Genomic DNA, 20,936 nt, shown 5'->3' on the forward strand with positions numbered 1-20,936 from the left:
ACTCACTGTGGAATGAACGGCCTCTCTGCTTAATAATAGCTAGCATTCATTGAGAAGCTACTTTGTGCGATGTATTGTGTATTGTGCTAAAGACTTTATGGAGCCATAAGTTTCAATCTTCACAACAACCTTTTGAGATTGTATTATTATATTTCCATTTTACATATGAAGAATTTGAGGCTCAGAGAGGTAAACCACTTGCCCCAAATCACAGTGGTGGAGGTGGGATTTGAATGCAGACTCCAGAGTCTATGTTTTACCTACTCTGATAAGTTGCCTTGCTTGATGTGATTTTGACAAGAATGGCAGACAACCAGGCATGGTAGCCCATGCCCATAATCCCAGCACTTTGGCAGGCCAGGGTGGGAGGATCACTTGAGCCTGGGAGTTTGAGACCAGCCTGGGCAACATAACAAGACCCCGCCCCTTAAAAAAATTTTTAAATGGCAGATGCCTCAAAAGTATTGCTCTCCCAGTTGAGTTATTTTCCCAGGGGGTGAATGACAGAACAGGCTACCTTCCAGTATTATGACCCCCAGCAGAGCAGCCAGGGTGGTAAGCACCACGATGAGCAGGAAGAATCCAACAGGAACGGCCGACATAACAATGAACACCAGCAAGGTGAAGGCCAGAAACGGATGGCTGTCCAAGTACTGACCCACTGGGGACTTCATAAAGGCCACCACCTGTGGGCAAAGGACAAAGATCCAGGGTTAAGTACCACATCGGAGCCCCAGGTTGAATGGATCTGCCCAAGCTGTGGGAATTACAATCAGAGGTCGTAAAGCCAGAAGGCTTATGCATTAACAAGTCACTACAGGCCGGGTGTGGTGGCTCATGCCTGTAATCCCAACACTTTGGGAGGCCAAGGCAAGCAGATCACCTGAGGTTGGGAGTTCGAGACCAGCCTGACCAACATGGTGAAACCCCCGTCTCTACTAAAAATACAAAATTAGCCAGGCATGGTGGTGTATGCCTGTAATCCTAGCTACTCGGGAGACTGAGGCAGGAGAATCGCTTGAACCTGGGAGGCAGAGGTTGCAGTGAGCCAAGGTCACACCATTGCACTCCAGCCTGGGAGACAGAGCAAGACTCCATCTCAAAAACAATAATAAGAATAACAAGAGTGAAACCCCGTCTCAAAAAAAAAAAAAAGTCACTACAACAAGACTTCTCCCAAGACATGAGTCACCCAGGCAGCTATCTTAGGCAGCTGTGGGCAGTTGGCAAGTCTGAGGTCCCCACCCAAGGTCAAGCCTTGTGAAAGGAGGAAAGACCCAGTCATGGCTCTCCAGCCAAACACAGACTCTTGAGAAGACCTCTTCAGCATACAGGTGCATTGATGTAAGGTACATACCATCTGCCTCCTACTTTACAGCTGAGGTTCTCATCGTTGAAGTCACTCAGACACAAACAGGCTTAGCTACTTGGATCACCAAGGAGTTTGTTAGAAATACAGAATCTGGCTGGGCGTGGTGGCTCACACCTGTAATCCCAGCATTTTGGGAAGTCGAGGTGGGAAGATCACTTGAGGCCAGGAGTTTGAGACCAGCCTGGGCAACAGAGCAAGATTCCATCTCTACAAAAAATTTAAAAACTAGCTTGGCATAGCGGCACATACCCACAGTCCTAGCTACTTGGGAGGCTGAGGTGGGAGGATCACTCGAGCCCAGGAGTTTGAGGCTGCAGTGAACTATGGATTGCACCACTGCATTCCAGCCTGGGCAACAGAGGGAGATCTTTTCTCCAACAAAAGGGAAAAAAAAAAAGGAAATGCAGAATCTCGGGCCTTGATGAATCAGACTCTGCCTTTTAAACAAGATTCCCCAGGTGTCGTGCATACACATTAAAGTTTGAGAAGCAATGAACTAAATCACTTGTCTAGAGTCGCACAGCCTCCAAGTTGCAAAATCTCAGCATTAAAAGCTAATCACTTGTCTATTATTAAGCATTAAAAGCATTATTATTATTAAAAGCATTATTAGTGATTAGCATTAAAAGCTAATCACTTGTCTATTATTAAGCATTAAAATTATTACTATTAAAAGCATTATATTATAATTATAATAATTATAATTAGTATATATAATAAATATAATTATATATTATATATAATTATAATTATAATATAATAAAAAATTATAATTATACTATTGTATAATTATTATATTAGAGATATATTAATATTAGTTATCAAAATTAATATAGCATTAATTATATATTATATTATCATACAAATATAATTATATTATATATTATATATAAGATGTATATAATTATAATATGTGTTATATTATATTATTATAATAATTAAAAGCATTATTATTAAAAGCATTATTATTAAGCATTAAAAGCCAATCACTTGTCTATTATTAAGCATCAAAAGCTAATCACAGGCCGGGCGCGGTGGCTCACGCTTGTAATCCCAGCACTTTGGGAGGCCGAGGCGGGCGGATCACGAGGTCAGGAGATCGAGACCACGGTGAAACCCCGTCTCTACCAAAAATACAAAAAATTAGCCGGGCGTGGTGGCGGGCGCCTGTAGTCCCAGCTACTCGGAGAGGCTGAGGCAGGAGAATGGCGTGAACCCGGGAGGCGGAGCTTGCAGTGAGCCGAGATCGCGCCACTGCACTCCAGCCTGGGTGACAGAGCAAGACTCCGTCTCAAAAAAAAAAAAAAAAAAAAAAAAAAAAAAGCTAATCACTTGTCTATTAAAAGCTAAGCTCAGCATTAAAAGCTAATCACTTGTCTATTATTAAGCATTAAAAGCTAATCACTTGTCTATTAAAAACTAAGCTCAGCATTAAAAGCTAATCACTTGTCTAGAGTCGCACAGCCTCCAAGTGGCAAAATCTCAGCATTAAAAGCTAAGGCCTGGCCGGCGCGGTGGCTCACACCTATAGTCCCAGCACTTTGCAGGGTGGAGGCAGGCGGATCACCTGAGGTCAGGAGTTCAAGAACAGCCTGGCTAACATGGTGAAACCCCATCTCTTTTAAAAATACAAAAATCAGCCAGGCATGGTGGTGCATGCCTGTAGTCCCAGCTACTAGGGAGGCTGAGGCATGAGAATCGCTTGAGCCTGGGAGGCGGAGGTTGCAGTGAGCCAAGATAGCACCATTGCACTCCAGCCTGGATGACAGAGCAAGTCTCCTTTTCTTTTTTTTCTTTCTTTCTTTTTTTTTTGAGACGGAGTTTCACTCTTGTCGCCCAGGCTGGAGTGCAATGGTAAGATCTTGGCTCACTGCAATCTCCGCCTCCCGGGTTCAAGCCATTCTCTCGCCTCAGTCTCCTGAGTAGCTGGGATTACGGGCACCCCCACCACGCCCAGCTAATTTTTGTATTTTTAGTAGAGATAGGGTTTCACTATATTGGCCAGGCTGGTATCGAATTCCTGACCTCAGGCGATCCACCCGCCTTGGCCTCCCAAAGTGCTGAGGCTACAGGTGTGAGCCACCGCGCCCAGCCGCAAGTCTCCTTTCCAAAAAAAAAAAAAAAAAAAAAAAGCTAAGGTCTTGGACTCTAAATGTCCAATGCTTGCAACAGCTGCCACCACATCAAGTAAAAATGCTTTTATGTCATCAACCTGGTTACCATAGTTGGCCACAGCCTGTGACTAATGCAAGTTTATGCTGTGTTCATAGTCTATTTTCCTTCACCAGGCAAAAGGAATTTTGGATCTGACTCAATGGAGGGAGACTGCTTTAATGCAGAGCTGGCCCTAGGCAAATCCACAAAGATGGGTTTCCCCCTCTTCTCTTTAGGCTCCACGCCTTCTCTCTCCTCAGTACTGGCATTCTAGATCCTGTTCACTTGAAAGGTACCATCATTCCAGAACCTCCTTCTGTCATAACTAGTCCTTCCTAAGCCTCATCCCTAGGGCCTTACAGGCCAGCAGATGAAAAGAAGACCTAATTCAGGTCCCCAAAACACATGTGCCGCCTAGGCCTAGGAAGAAGAGTTTACCCAAGTGATTTAAACAGTGGGATTTTCAGGGCGAGATGGAAGGCAGAGGGGTTTGTGGTTCATGCTGAAGGAGCTAAAGTGCAAGCTGCACCCTGCTTAAATAGAAGAGGCCATGCCAAGAAGCCACAGCTGTTGGTCTTGGGCTTCAGCATGGTCTCCTAAGGATTTACTCTCGAGGCATGGCCAATTTCACTGCCTGCCAGACCACAGGACGGCATAATGCCCGCTGACCTCACTGCCTCCTGTTACCCCACCATTCTGACAAAAGCCACCAAAGAGCTTGCTGTTCCGCTTCTCTAGCCAGAGATGACTGTAGCAGGAATCACCTTGGAGCTGGCACTGCCCAGCCTGGATACTCCATCATCAGAGTCCAGTGAGATTCTGCTGTGTCGGGGCAGCTGAAAGTGAGAGAGAGGCAGAGGAGCCGTGGGAGTCACCACACAGAATGTGGGCTGGTCCCTTGCACTGTCTCAGGTCCTGACTTCTTTCCAGTTCTAATCCACATGCATCCTTATTTGATGCCCCCTGTGTCACCTGACCCTTACAATTAAAAGAACCACAGTGGGGAGAGCAGATGGGCTGTCCAGGAAAGGGAGGCAGCAGACACCAGTGAGTATGCTGCACCAGCGAGTGAAGGGCTGTGCAACGGAAGAAGCTCATGAGGCTGGGACACCAGGACACTAGGCTTGCTAACTTATCCCTGGGCTGTCCATAACATGCCACCTGTGCCATTCAGCACTTGAAATGCTCCTCCTGTGACTGATGGCCTGGATTTCCAATTTAATTTAATTTTAATTTTAAAGCTGAGACTTGATTCAGTTGTTGGAAAAATTTTAAGTATGTTTCAAATAGGTTATGTGAATCTATTTCGTTGAATTGTAAGTTTCATAAAATCTGAATACAGATTAAATATTTCCAATGAAAATTTGGCATTGGAATTGAGATGTGCTTTAAGTGTATGAAAAAAATGCAAAACATCTCATTAATACTTTTTTATATTACCTGTTGAAATTATAGTGTTTTGGATATATTGTGTTAAATTAAGAATATATTATTAAAATTAATCTCTGGCCGGGCATGGTGGCTCACTCCTGTAATCCCAGCACTTTGGGAGGCTGAGGTGGGCAGATTACTTGAGATCTGGAGTTTAAGACCAGCCTGGTCAACATGGTGAAACCCCGTCTCTAGTAAAAATACAAAAAAATTAGTGGAGCAGAGTGGTGCATGCCTGTAATCCCAGCTACTTGGGAGGCTGAGGCGGGAGAATCACTTGAACCCGGGAGTCAGAGGTTGCAGTGAGCCAAGATGGTGCCACTGTACTCCAGCCTGGGCGACAGAGCGAGACTCCATCTCAAGATAAATAAATAAATAAAATTAGTCTCATTTGTTTCTTTTTATGTTTTTAATGTAACTATTAAAAAACTTAAAATTATATATGTGGCTCACATCATCTTTCTGCTAGACAGCACTCATTTAAATTTCATCGGGAAAAAAAACAGGGAACAAACTGCTGTCATTTGTGTAGAACTACGACATGATTAAAGGAATGATTTAAGAAATATGAACCCAGCAATCATGTGCAAGAGGCAGGGAGAAAGATTTGCAGGAAATCAGGCAAGATATACTGTGGTCAAGTCCAGGCTGATGGCAGAGAGGGAAGAGAAGGGGGAGGGGTAGATGGGTATGAAAGTGGAATGACAAAAGAAGGAATACATAGGACTTAGGGACAGTATGGCACAGGGATATAAAAGGAAACAGGCAAGACTGTTCTACTTCAGTCCTTAAGGAATCCACCTTTTTCTTAGACTTTTGTTTTTTTGAGATGGAGTCTCGCTCTATTGCCCAGGCTAGAGTGCAATGGCACGATCTCGGCTCACTGCAACTTCCGCTTCCCAGGTTCAGACGATTTCCGGCTAATATTTATATTTTTTTGTAGAGACGGGGTTTCACCATGTTGGCCAGGCTGGTCTCGAACTCCTGGCCTCAAGTGATCTGCCCACCTCGGCCTCCCAAAGTGCTAGGATTATAAGCATTGGCCACGGTGCCCCGCCATTCTTAGTCTTTTCGGAGTCTGGGCTGTATAACCAAAGAGAAAGTCATTCAGATATGTAAAGAGACCAAGATTCAGATGGTTAAACCCAGCAATTGTCTTCTCCCAGGAAGTACAGCTGAGCTCCAGCCAGTCTGTCCCAGGAAGGGAGGACACGATTCAACCACACCTAATAATAACAGAGAACATTCATTAAACACTCAGGTGCTAGGCACTGCTTTAAGCGCCTCCTGTGTTATCTCCTCATTTATTTCTTCCTACAATGCTACGAGGTAGGTAAAAAAGAACGACCTAACACTATTTAAACTCAGGGGGGTAGAACGTAGCAATTAACATTTCATTCTCATGGCAACACAGGGGGATGCAATGGAAAGATGGAAAGTGGGAGAGGTTATTATTCAGTAACATGCACTGTGATTTTCCATCACCAGCCTGGAGGTAAACACAGGTTATCCAATCTAGGCTCTACAAGCACAGTGCAGCACTGCAGAGCCCAGGAAGGCAAGGCTGAGACAGACTGACAACATTACGTGCCATGCTCTGTGCTAAAGCTTCAAACAGCATCTCAGATAATCTTCATAACAAACCTCTGAGCCTGGCATTGCTCATTTTAGAAAAGAGGAGATGGCAGCTGGGCATGGTGGCTCACTTCTGTAATCCCAGCACTTCAGGAGGCCAAGGGAGGAGGACTGCTTGAGGCCAAGAGTTTGAGACCAGCCTGGGCAACACAGTGAGAGACCCTGTCTCTCCAAAAAATAAAATAAAACATTAGCTGAGTATGCTGGTGTGCACCTGTAGTCCCAGCTACTCAGGAGGCTGAGGCTGGAGGTGTTGCTTGAGACCAGGAGTTCGAGGCTACAGTAAGCCATGATCGCACCACTGTACTCCAGCCTGGAAGACAGAGTGAGACTCTGTCTCAAAAAAAAAAAAAAAAAAAAAAAAAAATTTTAAAAAAGGAGATGGAAATTCAGTGAGCCTAAGTGACTTGCCCAAGGTCAGACAAAGGCGGTTGGCTTCTAAAATTGGGACAAAGTGGCCAGTATTTGAGAACATGAAGGCTGAAACTTGGATGATTCAGGAGCCAGGCAAATTCCCTGGTATCAGAATGCAAAAAACAATCAATGATTCATTATCTCTTCCTACCAGGAGAAGAGCGAAGGGTCAGGACCATTTACAACCACTGGTGGCCAGGCGCGGTGGCTCACGCCTAAAATCCCAGCACTTTGGGAGGCCAAAGTGGGTGGATTGCCTGGGGTCAGGATTTGGAGATCAGCGTGGCCAACATGGTGAGAAACCCTGTCTCTACTAAAAATACAAAAACAAACAAACAAAAAAGGCAGGTGAACATGACTATTAACTAAGTTCAGACAGGGCCAGGGCGAATGCCTAGTGCAGTGCTTGGCATACAATCAGTGCCAAGAAATATGCAGTCAATCCTTATTACTCACAATCCCATATTTGTAAATTTGCCTCCTCACTAAAATTTATTTGTAACCTCAAAATGAATACTGGCAGTGCTTTTTGTTTTGTTTTGTTTTGTTTGAGACAGAGTCTTGCTCTGTCACCCAGGCTGGAGTACAGCGGTGTGATCTTGGCTCCCTTCAACCTTCACCTCCTGGGTTCAAGCGATTCTCATGCCTCAGCCTCCCAAGAGGCTAGGATTACAGGCGCATACCACCACACCCAGCTAATTTTTGTATTTTTCGTAGAGAAGGGGGTTTCATCATGTTGGCCAGGCTGGTCTGGAACTTCTGGCTCAAGGGATCCACCACTCGCCTCGGCCTCCCAAAGTGCTGGGATTACAGGCGTGAGCTACCGTGACTGGCCTATAGTGCTTTTGAGGTCATTAGTGGACGTGTCCACAACAGCAAAAAGTGGAGTCACCTGCCACGTACATTCCCAGCTGAGGTCAAGCAAGGTAACACCGAGCCTTCCTGTTTCATCCTTTAAACAAGTATCATTGTGGTCTATTTAGTGCCACGTTTGTGCTTTAGGTTGGTGATTTTACTGTTGAAAATGGTCCCCAAGTGTAGTGCTGAAGGGTTCTCTAGCGTTTCTAAGCATGAGAAGGCTGTGATATGCCTATGGAGAAAATACATGTGTGTGATTAGCTTTGTTTAAGACATGAGTCATAGTACTGTTGTTGGCCCTGAGTTCAATGTTAATGATCAACAATATATATTAACATGTCTTTAAACAGAAATACACAGAAAACGAGGTTATGTACTGATCAGTTGACAAAAACGTTGTGAACAGAGGCTCACAGCAACTGAATCCTGTATTTCCCCTAGGAGCGATGGTTTGGTATGTGCTAATTCAGTGTCTGCAGTAACTTTATAGAACGTAACTACCATGGTTAATGAGAATCAGCTGTAAATGTGGAAAAGGCAGGAGGACCCTTCTTACTGAGCTAACTTTTAATAACAAGAGTCCCCGCCAGCTGGCGAGAAAGCTGCTTGTCCAACTTAAAAATAGCTTGGTAAATCCACAAAGAGTGCCAAATAAATTCTGGAGCGAGTCCAGAATTTATTGTTGTAGATTGCAAACAAGCATCTCTTTGAGTAGATCTGCTGTGCTATCCAATACAAAAAAAAATACATCACAAAATAGTTCATTTTGTTACATATACATACGTATTTTTATAGGTATATTGCATAGAAAAAAGGTCTAGAATGACGTACAAAATGTTAACAGTATTATCTCTGAAAGCTGTTTTCTTTTCCTTGACAAAATGCTGAAAGACATATAGAAGAAAGCAATAAGGATAAATATGCAAGAAAACATATACTATCTGAAGTTCCACTGCCACTGAGTGGCTACTGAACACCTAAAAAATGGCTAACTCAAATTGAAATGTGCTAGAAGCGTAAAATATGCGCACGGGGTTTTGAAGAGGGAGTTCAAAAAAGAAGGTACAATGTTTCAAGAACCTTTTTTCATTAATAATTTTGTACAAATGATTACATGTTGAAATATTTTTGATATCTTAGGTTAAATAAAAACATTATTAAAAATAATTTTTTTTTTTTTTTTTTGGAGACGGAGTCTTGCTCTGTCGCCCAGGCTGGAGTGTGGTGGCACAATCTCGGCTCACTGCAACCTCCGCCTCCTGGGTTCAAGTGATTCTCCTGCCTCAGCCTCCTGAGTAGCTGGGACTACAGGCCTTACCACCACGCCTGCTCATTTTTGTATTTTTAGTAGAGACAGGGTTTTACCATGTTCACCAGGCTGGTCTCAAACTTCTGATCTCAAGTGATCCACCCACCTCAGCCTCCCAAAGTGCTAGGATCACAGGCAGGAGCCACCATGCCCAGCCAAAATTAATTTTACCTATTTCTTTTTACTTCTTAAATGTGGCTACTAGAAAAATTTTAAATTACATACGTGACTCACGTCATATTTCTATTGGACCTGGATTCCTAGTGGAACACTGAACTCAAATTTTGAAGTAGGCTTTTGTCTCTCATTTTCAGGTTAACAGATAGGGCAAAATTCACAACAAAACCAAACAAAACCAAAAAAAGGATGATATCTGTGGCACAGACTTCTTTATCCAGCTAAAGAATTGCATTTGCCATTAGTGGCAAATGACTCAATGTTGGCTTAAGGGATGTAATTGGAAGTATTGTGTGCGACTCCCAGAAGTCTCCTTAAATTGGAGGTGGCTCGTACTTCTCTTTCCCCCCCTCTTCAAATCCTGTTGCCTGGAACATGGATACAATGGCTGATGCTCTTGCAGTCATCTCAGACAAGGAGTTTGAAGGTCACAGCATAGACATGGCAGGGTGGTAAGCCAGAAAGATTCTTGACTTACCTCCAAATTTCTTCTACTGGAGAAAGAAATAACTTTCTATCTTGTTTACGCTAGTGTTATATTGGGATTTTCCATTACACATAGTGATTGGAAACTGACCTTTGAGTTATTCTGGAAGGAGTCTATCAGCAGAGACAGCTTCTTCTGCAGTTCCTGCAAGTCCCTTGAGATACTCTGGGGCTCCTCTTTTGCCATTCTGAAGCTCACTTCAATCTCTTTGGGGATGAATTATCCTACCAGTAAATTCTCCAGTGCAGCTGGCGGTGCAATCTCTCATGTCGCCCTGTCTCTTGCTGTTACCAGAGGAAACAAAAGCCGTTAGTGGTCTTCATCCAGCTGGTTCGACGAGGGCTCCTACCATCCTCATACCTTGATGGCGGGCATGCAGATGGAGGGTAACCTGGCAATATTCACAACAATTTCAGATTGCACACATTTCAATCCAGGAATTTATCTTCCAGGAACATGATGGAAATAATCCAACGGGTATCTCAAAATGTACTAAAAGGCTGTGCATTGCATCCCTGTTTATAACATATAATGACTAGCAAAACATTGGAAAGTAGCTAACTATATTTCCATTAGGAGAAAATTGGTTAAATAATGATAAATTCAGTCATTAAAATGATAGTGTGACCGTTTAGTGATGTGAAAAGATGTGTATGATACTTTAAAAAAAAGATGATAAAATGTTAACAGTATTATCTCTGACAGCTTATTTTTTAGCTTGACAAAGTGCTGAAAATACAAAGAAAGCAAGAAAGCTGAATACACTATCTCAAATCTCATTGCCTTTTATTTTCCCTAGAAAGCCTTCCTTGCACAACAGCAGCCTTGTCCTATTTCTCTTCTTTATTACTGTACAGGTTGGCTCCCAATTCCATCATTCCATACATCATCTATTTACTTGTGGGTAAGTCTATCCCTGCTAAGGAGAACTGCGCCTCGGAGGCAGACCTCACCACAATAATTATACTCTAACTAAACTGCCTGGAATTTTGAGGGGTGTCCCAATCTCATACAATTTTTACTTATTTTTAATAAAAGCAGTTGGTTAAATTAGATATATTTTTAACCCTTGTTGAGTTTTCAAATGTAAAAAAAAAATTCTTATTTTATATTTCCCAGAACTGGCTGGACACAGAGATATCTTTTCCATTTCTCCCTTTAAACTGACCTCCTGACCTACAGTACCAATGCTTAAAAGATGTCCACGTGGCCAAAATTAATTGAGTGAGAGATCTTCATATTTATTTATCATATAGGGGGTAATTTTATCTACTACTAAGCTGTACAGGGTCTAGTATGCAAATTAAAGCACATTTTAATCATCCCAGGTAGACAGCCTCTGCTACCTCCCTTTTGTAAAACAAGAAACCCTTTGGTGGGGGAAGTTGAGGAGGGGACTAATCCCACCACCCCACATTCTCTCTTTGAAGCTGCCTCTGGCGTAGATCTTGAACTTGGGGGGTTCCCAGCACTCAGTTCCCATAATCTCATCTCTGCAGCAAGCAGAAACAAGCCGAGTTCCCCTTACAGGTCTCGTTTGGTCTGGGAACCTCAAGTGCCACCCAGACCGGTTTGGGGAGTCCGATGAGAGAGTGCGTGGGGCGAATGCCATGGCCACAGCCTTCTAATGCGTCTATCTGGCCACCAATTCCCAGGCCCCCTGGTCACTCACTCCTCGGAGGGGCCTCCCCAGGCACGGAGCTGTCTCCCGAGAAGGGAAAGGGAGAACCCGGCGCGGCCAAGGAGTGCCCCGCCTTCTTCACGCCTGGGGGACTGGGCCAGGCCAACACCAGCCAACCGTCTCCCCTTCCAAGGCTCCAAATAAATCTCCTGGCCCTCCCACCCCCGAACCTCCAGGGGCAAACGGCTACCTCGAAAGTTCCAGCTGGGAGGAGGGGTCACATCTCTGGTTGGGGGATGGGAGCTACAAGGCGCCTCGAGCTCACACTGGCCGCCCCTCCCCATCTGGGCCCAGCCTTTCAGCCTTCAAAAGCCAGGGAGACCCAAGGAGAGGAGGAAGGGAGTGAAATGCAGGTGGAGAGGGAGTCCGCGTCCCAGAAGTCACAGAGGCTGAATAATGGGAACTCAGAGGGGAGTCGAGTACTTTGTTATTAATTTGGGGGTAAAGAAGCTCCCTTTGATACTTGCAGATCTCTCTGCAGTGATGGGGAAGGGGACCTCGGTGGAGAAGAGGGGCTGGGTGGTGAGGAGGGCGCCCGTTTTCAATAATCCTAGGGAGGTTTGCCTCGACGTCTTCCCCAGGTTCCCCAGAAAGGGGCACAGTCTCGGAGTGTGGTGGTGCTAGCTACCATTTTACCTAATCTAGTGGTAGTGTGTGTGTGTATGTGTGTGTGTGTTGGGGGGTGGCGGGGTGAGTGTGCATTTAGGGGTGGGGAGGAATCGTGTCTCCTCATGCGCTCCCAGCCCCGTCCCGGTGACTCACAGGCAGGAGACACCCCTTATACTAACCCCGGGGCAGAAAGCTACGGGCGTGGGACCCCGATGGCGCGCTCACGCCGTCGCCCCCGCGCTCCTCCGCTGTCCTCGCCCTGCGAGGGGGGTCTACGACCCGGGGCACCCAGACCCCCACCCCCAAGCTCCGAGGTCTCACCTGCTCCTGACGGCCGAGCAGCCCCCACTGCGTTTGCAGGCGGAGCGAAGAGAGGCAGGAGGAGGAACAAGAGGAGGAAAGAAAGAGCGTCCCGGGAGCCAGAGCCGCCTGCCTCCGCCTGCCTCCGCCCCCTGCCCCGGGCACCGCCCCTCGGCTCTGCTCCTCTGGGCTCGCCCCGCCCGTGGCCGGAAGGATCCGGCAAAGGCGCGCCAAGGCCCCGCGCCCAGGGCTTTGCAAAGCGCGCTCGCTCCCACTGGCTTTCGGAGCCACTGGGACAAGCCCAGAGAGGTTGACAGATGAGAAAACTGAGGCTCAGAGTGTCCCTTCCCATACGACTGGCTTGGAGTGAGAAAGCTCAGACCACCTTCAAGACAGGCAGACTGGCAGCCGAGAACGAGTTTTCCAAGGGTCTCAGGGTTTCCCCTCCTGTATACCCAAAACCAGCTGCTCTGGAACGTCTCTGGAGCTCAAGACACACACGTGAAGTATTACCCTGGCTGGAAGTTTTTAACCATGACTCCTCAAATGCAAATGTCATAAGCCAGTGAGATCCTTTCAGATGGATTAGATCTCCATTTTACATATGAAAAAGTCCAGGCTGAGAAAGACAAGATAAATCAACCCAAATTCCTCGGTTTGCAAGGATCCAAGTCGGAGCAGGAGCCCGTGTTTCTCCTGGCCCCAAATCTGCCCTATAGAGTAAGGTTTCTGAATAGTATGCTATTGACATTTGGGGCGGGGTAATTCTGTGTTTCTGAACTGTGGATTGTAGAATGATTAGCAACATCCTGGCCTCTACCCTGACATCTAATGATGCCAGTTACAAGAACCACCCCCCCCCACCTCCAGTTATGTCTCAAAATATCGCCAAATGTCCCCTGGGAGGCCCCATCATCCCCAGTTGAGAACCACTGCTATCCAGTGGAGCATGATGGCAACTTACTGTATGACTAACCTCTCTGAACCATGGCTTCAACCATAAATTAGGGAAAGGGATAAGCCCAACCATTGGTCTGCTGTTGCACAGTTCTCAGCCACTTTCCAGACAGGGACCTGTGTTGACCGACCTCTCCTCTTTGCCTGTGGCCATAGCAACCTGGAGAATAAGTCTTTAGATAACGAAAAGCTGGCAGGGCGTGGTGGCTCACGCCTATAATCCCAGTACTTTGGGAGGCTGAGGTGGGCGGGTCACTTGAGGCCAGGAGTTCCAGACCAGCCTGGCCAACATGGTGAAACCCCATCTCTATTAAAAATACAAAAACTAGCCGGGCGTGGTGGTGCGCACGTGTAATCCCAGCTACTCGGGAGGCTGAGGCAGAAGAATTGCTTGAACCTGGGAAGTAGAGGTTGCAGTGACACTGCACTTCAGCCTGGGCAACAGAGTGAGACCCTGTCTCAAAAAAAAAAAAAATAAATAAATAAAAGAAGCAGTCACAGGGTTGTAGTGAGGACTGGTGAAATAGTGGCTGTCGAGAACTTAGCACCTATTGAGGCACAGAGTAGGGGCTCAAAAATATTTGCTGGTATTATTACATCTACCTCCTAATATTTCTGGAAATAATCAGGCTAATGGATAGAGAAATAGCTTGGCATGATGATTTATGATGATGATCACGATGATGATGATGATAAACTACAGAATCCTGCTGTCATTCTTCCACAATAGCAGAAAAGAAGAGCCAATGGTGGGGATAGGACAGACAAGAGTCCCTAAATTCTTAAGTTTTAGCCAATCTTGTCTGGCATCATGCACCTTGTTCAGCTGCAAAATGCTGGGTTCCCCACCCAGGAAAAGATAGTGTGTGTGTGTGTGTGTGTGTGTGTGTGTGTATGTGTGTGTGTGTGTGTGTGTTTCCTTAGATTAAAGCCCTGCAGTCATCATTCCCTGAATGGAAGTTGCTTTGGAAAGCTGAGTTGGGGTTTCCACTGGGATTTTTGTTTAAGGGTGCCATCTAGGGGCGTCTCTGTGAATCTTCGAATTCCTCCCACCTCTGGCATTTTTGGCTGGGCCAGCAGAGTTTTGCTTGTCTTTGTGTGATAGCTGCTTTCTCCACCACATCATGTGTTCCTCCAGGGCTGGGATCCTAGCATCTGTCCATAGCATCAGGACTTGGCCCTCAAGGAACATGCAATGGTTGGGTAAAAAAAATTCACGCTCAGCCTCTCCTTTGCTTTCCCAATTACTTGCTGCAATGGACTCATTGTTTGTTCCTCTAAAATCCAGATGTTGAAATCCTAACCCCCAATGTGATGGGATTAGGCATGGGGTTTTTGGGAGGCGATTAGGTCATGAAGGTGAAGCCCTCCTAAATGGGATTAGTGCCCTTATAAAAGAGATCCCAGTGGCTCACACCTATAATCCCAGCACTTTGGGAGGCCAAGGTGGGTGGATTGCTTGAGTCCAGGAGTTCGAGACCAGCCTGGGCAACATGGCAAAACCCCTTCTCTACTAAAAATACAAAAGTTAGTCGGGCATAGTGGCACATGCCTGTAGTCCCAGCTACGTGGGAGGCTGAGGCAGGAGGATCTCTTGAGCCCAGGCAGTGGAGGCTGCAGTGAGCTGAGATTGCACCACTGTACTCGAGCCTGGGCAACAAAGTGAGACCCTGGCTCATTAAAATAAAATAAAATAATAAAATAAAATAAAATAAAATAATAGATCCCAGAGAACTCTCTTATCCTTTTTCCACCACGTGAAGATACAATGAGAAGTTGGCAGCCTGCAACATGGAAGGGGGCCTTCACTGGAACCAGACCACCCTGGCACCCTGATCGTGAACTTCCAGCCTTCAGAGCAGTGAGAAACAAATGTCTCTTGTTTATAAGCCACCCAGACTTTGGTACTTTGCTATAGTAGCCTCCAAGGACTGAAACTGTTGCTCTGCTTAAACAACTATTTTAGGCCTCAGGAATGAGCTGCCAGGAATACCAGCCTCTGAATAAGAAATGTGTGAAATTTTTTTAGCAACAGATTAAGACCCTAAACTGTTGATACCAAGAGGCGGGGGCAACTTGGAACCTTGCTGACCTGTCCTCCCCATGTTGGCAGATTTGGCAAATAAAGACACACGACACTCAATTAAATCTGAATTTCAGGTAAATAATGGGTAACTTTTTATTACAAGTACAGCCCATGTATTGAATGGGACATGCTTATACTAAAACTTTTTTTTTTTTTTTTTGAGACGAAGTCTTGCTCTGTCTCCCAGGCTGGAGTGCAGTGGCGGGATCTTGGTTCACTGCAACCTCCATCTCCTGGGTTCAAACAATTCTCCTGCCAAAGCCTCCTGAGTAGCTGGGATTACAGGCATGCACTGCCACGCCCGGCTAATTTTTGTATTTTTAGTAGAGAGAGGGTTTCACCATGTTGGTCAGGCTGGTCTCGAACTCCTGACCTTGTGATCCGCCTGCCTCGGCCTTCCAAAGTGTTGGGATTACAGGCATGAGCCACCGCTCCTGGCCCTAAAACATTCTTTTACCTGAATAATTGTTTGACTGAAATTCTAATTTAACTGGGCACCTTATGTTTTGTCTGGCAGCCCAATTGAGAAACAAGGCCGGGTGTGGTGGCTCATGCCTGAATCTCAGCACTTTGGGAGGCGGAGGTGGGCAGATCACTTGAGGTCAGGGGTTCGAGACCAGGCTGGCCAACATGGCAAAACCATATCTCTACTAAAAATACAAAAATAAGCCGGGTGTGGTGGCACACGCCTGTAATCCCAGCTACTGGGGAGGCTGAGGCAAGAGAATCACTTGAACCCAGGAGGTGGAGGTTACAGTGAGCCAAGATCATACCACTGCACTCCAGCCTGGGCAACAGAGCAAGATTCCATCTCAAAAAAAAAAAAAAAAAAGAAAGAAAGAAAAAGAAGAAGATTGAGAAACTTGAAGCCTATATTCTTTCTTAAGAATTATCCAACACAAAGTTGTCAGACAACAAACAATTCTGGTACAGGTGAGGTGGCCTGGGGGAAGTCACTTTCATTCTCTCTCTGGCAGATACTTTATGTATTTTTCATCTTTCCTCAGATTACATGTAGGTTTTTGGTTGAAGCCATGGAACAGATTTCATAACCATGTTCAAACTTTCCTGCTGACCTAGCTGTGTGACTATGGGCAGGTTAGTTTAATCTATCAGTTTCTTCAATCATAAAACTTGTGAAAATACTGATATTTATTTTCTAGGTTGTTGAGAAGATTCAAAGACATGATGTCTACTAAGTGCTTAGCAGCAGTCCCGGGGGACAGTATATGCTCAATAAATGAAAGCCATTAGTATTGTTTTGATAGTTTTAAACACTAGTAGACTTAAAGCACACTAAATATCAGATGGTAGCATGCCTCCTACTCACACACAGGCCATAGGGTCCATTAGCTCCACATCAGGTCCATTCTATTTTTTTTTTTTTCAGACAGAGTCTTGCTGTGTTGCCCAGGCTGGAGTGCAATGGTGCGATCTCAGCTCTCTGCAACCTCCGCCTCCTGTGTTCATGCAATTCTTCTGCCTCAGCATCCCAAGAAGCTGGGATTACCGGTGCCTGCCACCACGTCCGGCTAATTTTTTGTATTTTTAGTAGAGACGGGGTTGTACCATGTTGGCCAGGTTGGTCTTGAACTCCTGACCTCAGGCGATCCACTCGCCTTGGCCTCCCATGGTGCTGAGATTATAGGCATGGGCCACCGCGCCCGGCCCCATTCTAATCTTTCACTTCATTGGATTACAGTTGCTGTTTTTGGTGGGACATGAGGTTTCACACCCAGTATAGGAGACCTGATAATGTTCCCATTTATACTTGTTTAAAATACTTGTTTTACCTGTATTTTTTTTTCTGTCTAAACCAGTCTCCAGCCCTCCCATTGTCTCATTTATTCCAAATGCTATTTGAAACCGTATGTATACTTTATGATAAAGAGCACAAATATAAGAGATGGAGAAGATCAGGGTTATTTTGAAATGATGGAAAGCCCAACTTTGAGGAAAAGGAGTGGAAAAAGGGGGAAAATGGAAGTAGTTGGTGCTATGCAATGCTCTTCATAGGAACTCGGGAATGTTTGTGTTTTGGACAGGTAGTTTATGGAAAGAGCAGTGGACTCAGGGTCATCAGGACAGGTTTCAATTGTATCAGTGCTACTTATGAGTCAAGTCGACTTAGGAAAGTTATCTCTCAGTTTTTTTGTTTTTCTTTTCTTTTTCTTTTTTCTTTTTTTTTTTTGAGATGGAGTTTCGCTCTTGTTGCCCAGGCTGGGGTGCAGTGGCACAATCTGTGCTCACTGCAATCTCCCTCCCAGGTTCAAGTGATTCTCCTGCCTCAGCCTCCCAAGTAGCTGGGATTACAGGCGCCTACCACCATGCCCGGCTAATTTTGTACTTTTAGTGGAGATGGGGTTTCACTATGTTGGCCAGGCTGGTCTCGAACTCCTGACCTCAAGTGATCCACCCGCTTCAGCCTTCCAGAGTGCTGGGATTACAGGCATGAGCCACCATACCCGGTCCATATCTCTCAGTTTTGATTCCTTATCCTTAAAATGGGAATATCGTGGTGTTTGGGGGAAAATTGAATAATAAAAAAAAAAGATATGCAAGCATGGCATCCCCAAAAAACTCATTAAGTCTAACTTGGTTTTGAGAGAACTTCACAGTGACCATGGAACATGTGCTTTTAATATTTGGGCGGCAGCTAATATTGTTACTTTTGAGTATGTGCACATGTATTTCTGTGTTTATTGTAATATTGATGTTAGCCACAACATTTATAGAGCATCAACTGTGTGGGGTGATCAAACTATCCCAGTTTGCCCAGGACTGAGATTGCTCCCAGGATACAGGACTTAGTGTTAAAATGGGGAAAAACTGGGCTGGGCGCGGTGGCTCACGCCTGTAATCCCAGCACTTTGGGAGGCTGAGGTGGGCGGATCACGACGTCAGGAGATGGAGACCATCCTGGCTAACACAGTGAAACCCCGTCTCTACTAAAAATACAAAAAATTAGCTGGGCATACTGGTGGGAGGCTGAGGCAGGAGAATGGCATGAACCCAGGAGGCAGAGCTTGCAGTGAGCTGAGATCATGCCACTGCACTCCAGCCTGGGCGACAGAGCAAGACTCCATCTCAAAAAAAAAAAAGCTTCCTTCCTTCCTTCCTTCCTTCCTTCCTTCCTTCCTTCCCTCCCTCCCTCCCTCTCTCTCTCTCTCTCTCTCTCTCTTTCTTTCTTTCTTTCTTTCTCTCTCTCTCTTCCTTTCTTCTTTCTTTCTTTCCTTCTTTCTCTTTCTTTCTTTCCTTTCTTTCTCTCTTTCTTTCTTTTTCTTTTCTTCCCTCTGTGGCCCAGGCTGGAGTACACCCGGCTCGCTGCAGAGTCCCTATGTCCGGCTCCCATGATTCTCCTGCCCTGGCCTGCGGGCTGCCTGGGATTGCAGGCGCGCGCCACCACCCCTCCCTGGTTTTTCTCCTTTGGCTGGAGGCGCGGTTTCGCCATGTCGGCCAGGCTGGTCTCCAGCTCCTGACCTCCGGTGGTCTGCCCGCCTCGGCCTCCCGAGGTGCTGGGACTGCAGACGGAGGCTCGCTCATTCGGTGCTCGGTGTTGCCCGCGCTGGAGTGCGGTGGCGTGGTCTTGGCTCGCTGCAGCCTCTGCCTCCCAGCCGCCTGCCTTGGCCTCCCAGGGTGCTGGGATTGCAGCCTCTGCCCGGCCGCCGCCCCGTCTGGGAGGTGGGGAGCGTCTCTGCCTGGCCGCCCATCGTCTGGGTTATGAGGAGCTCCTCTGCCCGGCTGCCCCGTCTGGGATGTGAGGAGCGCCTCTGCCCAGCCGCCACCCCGTCTAGGAAGTGAAGAGCGCCTCTGCCCGGCCGCCTATCGTGTGGGATGTGAGGAGCGCCTCTGCCCGGCCGCCCCTTCTGGGAAGTGAGGAGCGCCTCTGCCCGGCCACCCACCGTCTGGGAAGTGAGGAGCGCCTCTGCCCGGCCGACCCGTCTGGGAAGTGAGGAGCGCCTCTGCCCGGCCGCCCCTTCTGGGAAGTGAGGAGCGCCTCTGCCCGGCCGCCCCTTCTGGGAAGTGAGGAGCGCCTCTGCCCGGCCGCCCCTTCTGGGAAGTGAGGAGCGCCTCTGCCCGGCCACCCATCGTCTGGGATGTGACGAGCGCCTCTGCCCGGCCGCCCCATCTGGGAAGTGAGGAGCCCCTCTGCCCGGCCGCCACCCCATCCGGGAAGTGAGGAGCGTCTCTGCCCGGCCGCCACCCCATCCAGGAAGTGAGGAGCGCCTCTGCCCGGCCACCCCGTCTGGGAAGTGAGGAGCGCCTCTGCCCGGCCGCCCCGTCTGGGAAGTGAGGAGCGCCTCTAACCGGCCGCCCCTTCTGGGAAGTGAGGAGCGCCTCTGCCTGGCTGCCCCATCTGGGATGTGGGGAGCGCCTCTGCCCGGCCACCCCGTCTGGGAGGTCTACCACAGAGGCCAGAAGCAATGTAGGGGCTGGACGTGGTGGCTCACGCCTGTAGTCCCAGTACTCTGGGAGGCCGAGGCGGGTTGATCACTTGAGGCTAGGAGTTCGAGACCAGCCTGGCCAACATGGCGAAACATATGAAAAATACAACTGACAAACCAACCAACCAAGTGACAACGAAACAGGTCTACCCTGGAGTCGTACTCTAATTTTTTCTATTTTCCTCCCTTTCTGATCCTTTATCCCACTTTCTTTTTCTTCCTCTTCCTTCTCCTTCTTCTTTGTCAAATAGAGGATTGAGTTATTATCATTGATCCACACAAAGTCCCTCTCTCATTTATTTTCTTTAATTCCCACCCCCCATTTCTATTCCCCGTCTTCCCATGTGCAATCTTCCTAATATGTTTGATATGCATCTTTTTGTTTGTATGTACTTTTAGAAAATGTTTGTTTTGTGTGCAAAAAAAAATAATAATAATAAAAGAAAAAAACGGGGAAAAACTGGGAAAATATCAGTTATCCTTCTACTATATGCAAATTGCTCCGTACATGTTATCCCGTTAACCCTTCAAAGCAACCCTATGAAGTAGGGACTCACATTATTGCCATTTTACAGACAGAAAGGACACTTGGAGAGATTAAGCAACTTGCCAAGCCACACAGCTAATTAATGAGAAGAGTAGGATCTGAAGTATGACCTCTCCAACTGTAGATCCCAAGAACTTAACCACCATACTCTGTGCTTTTCAACGTCTCCAAAGGTCTTTTATTGCTGTTGCCTCTGTTATTCCTGGAACACTGCTAAACACCCTCTCATGTTCCCTTCTGTCACCAATACTTCCTACTGCCCACCTGGGCCTCCAGCAAAGGGAGACACCAGCTCACAGAGCTAGGTCATGCCCAGTCTTGTATGTAGGCACCACAGAGGCCCCTCCTTCCCTTAGCAACAGACGCCAAGACTTGGTTACTGTGCCCAGTGCCTGCATACAAGCACTGCCAGCGTTAAGAGTCCAGGGAGGAGGAGGGAGAACAGTTCGGGCTGCCAGGATGTCGTTTGGAGGG

General features: G+C 46.7%; 2 protein-coding genes across 7 annotated transcripts in view; one reads left to right on the forward strand and one right to left on the reverse strand.

Annotated features, from left to right (window-relative positions):
• The window catches only part of LDAF1 (lipid droplet assembly factor 1), a 23,301-nt gene extending 10,692 nt beyond the window's left edge, over positions 1-12,609 (reverse strand). The window contains exons 1-4 of one of the 5 annotated variants that reach the window (XM_055233124.2): positions 12,449-12,594; positions 9,928-10,121; positions 4,291-4,362; positions 518-686 (exon numbers count right to left, since the gene is read on the reverse strand). In XM_055233124.2, coding sequence (XP_055089099.1) covers positions 518-686; positions 4,291-4,362; positions 9,928-10,023 — 337 coding nt within the window. In that variant the 5' untranslated portion in view covers positions 10,024-10,121; positions 12,449-12,594. Of the gene's footprint in view, positions 1-517; positions 687-4,290; positions 4,363-9,927; positions 10,122-10,197; positions 10,229-11,509; positions 11,658-12,448 lie in introns of those variants that run through there. The other 4 variants (XM_063612136.1, XM_055233125.2, XM_055233126.2 and 1 more) reach the window with 4 other exon arrangements.
• DNAH3 (dynein axonemal heavy chain 3) overlaps positions 11,715-20,936 on the forward strand; it is a 225,107-nt gene continuing 215,885 nt past the window's right edge. The window contains exon 1 of one of the 2 annotated variants that reach the window (XM_055233091.2): positions 11,715-11,871. In XM_055233091.2, the coding sequence (XP_055089066.1) occupies positions 11,755-11,871 (117 nt within the window). In that variant the 5' untranslated portion in view covers positions 11,715-11,754. Of the gene's footprint in view, positions 11,872-20,840 lie in introns of those variants that run through there. The other variant, XM_055233092.1, reaches the window with a different exon arrangement.

This window comes from Symphalangus syndactylus, chromosome 11 (genome assembly GCF_028878055.3).
Source record: "Symphalangus syndactylus isolate Jambi chromosome 11, NHGRI_mSymSyn1-v2.1_pri, whole genome shotgun sequence".
In the NCBI taxonomy this organism is placed as follows: Eukaryota; Metazoa; Chordata; class Mammalia; order Primates; family Hylobatidae; genus Symphalangus; species Symphalangus syndactylus.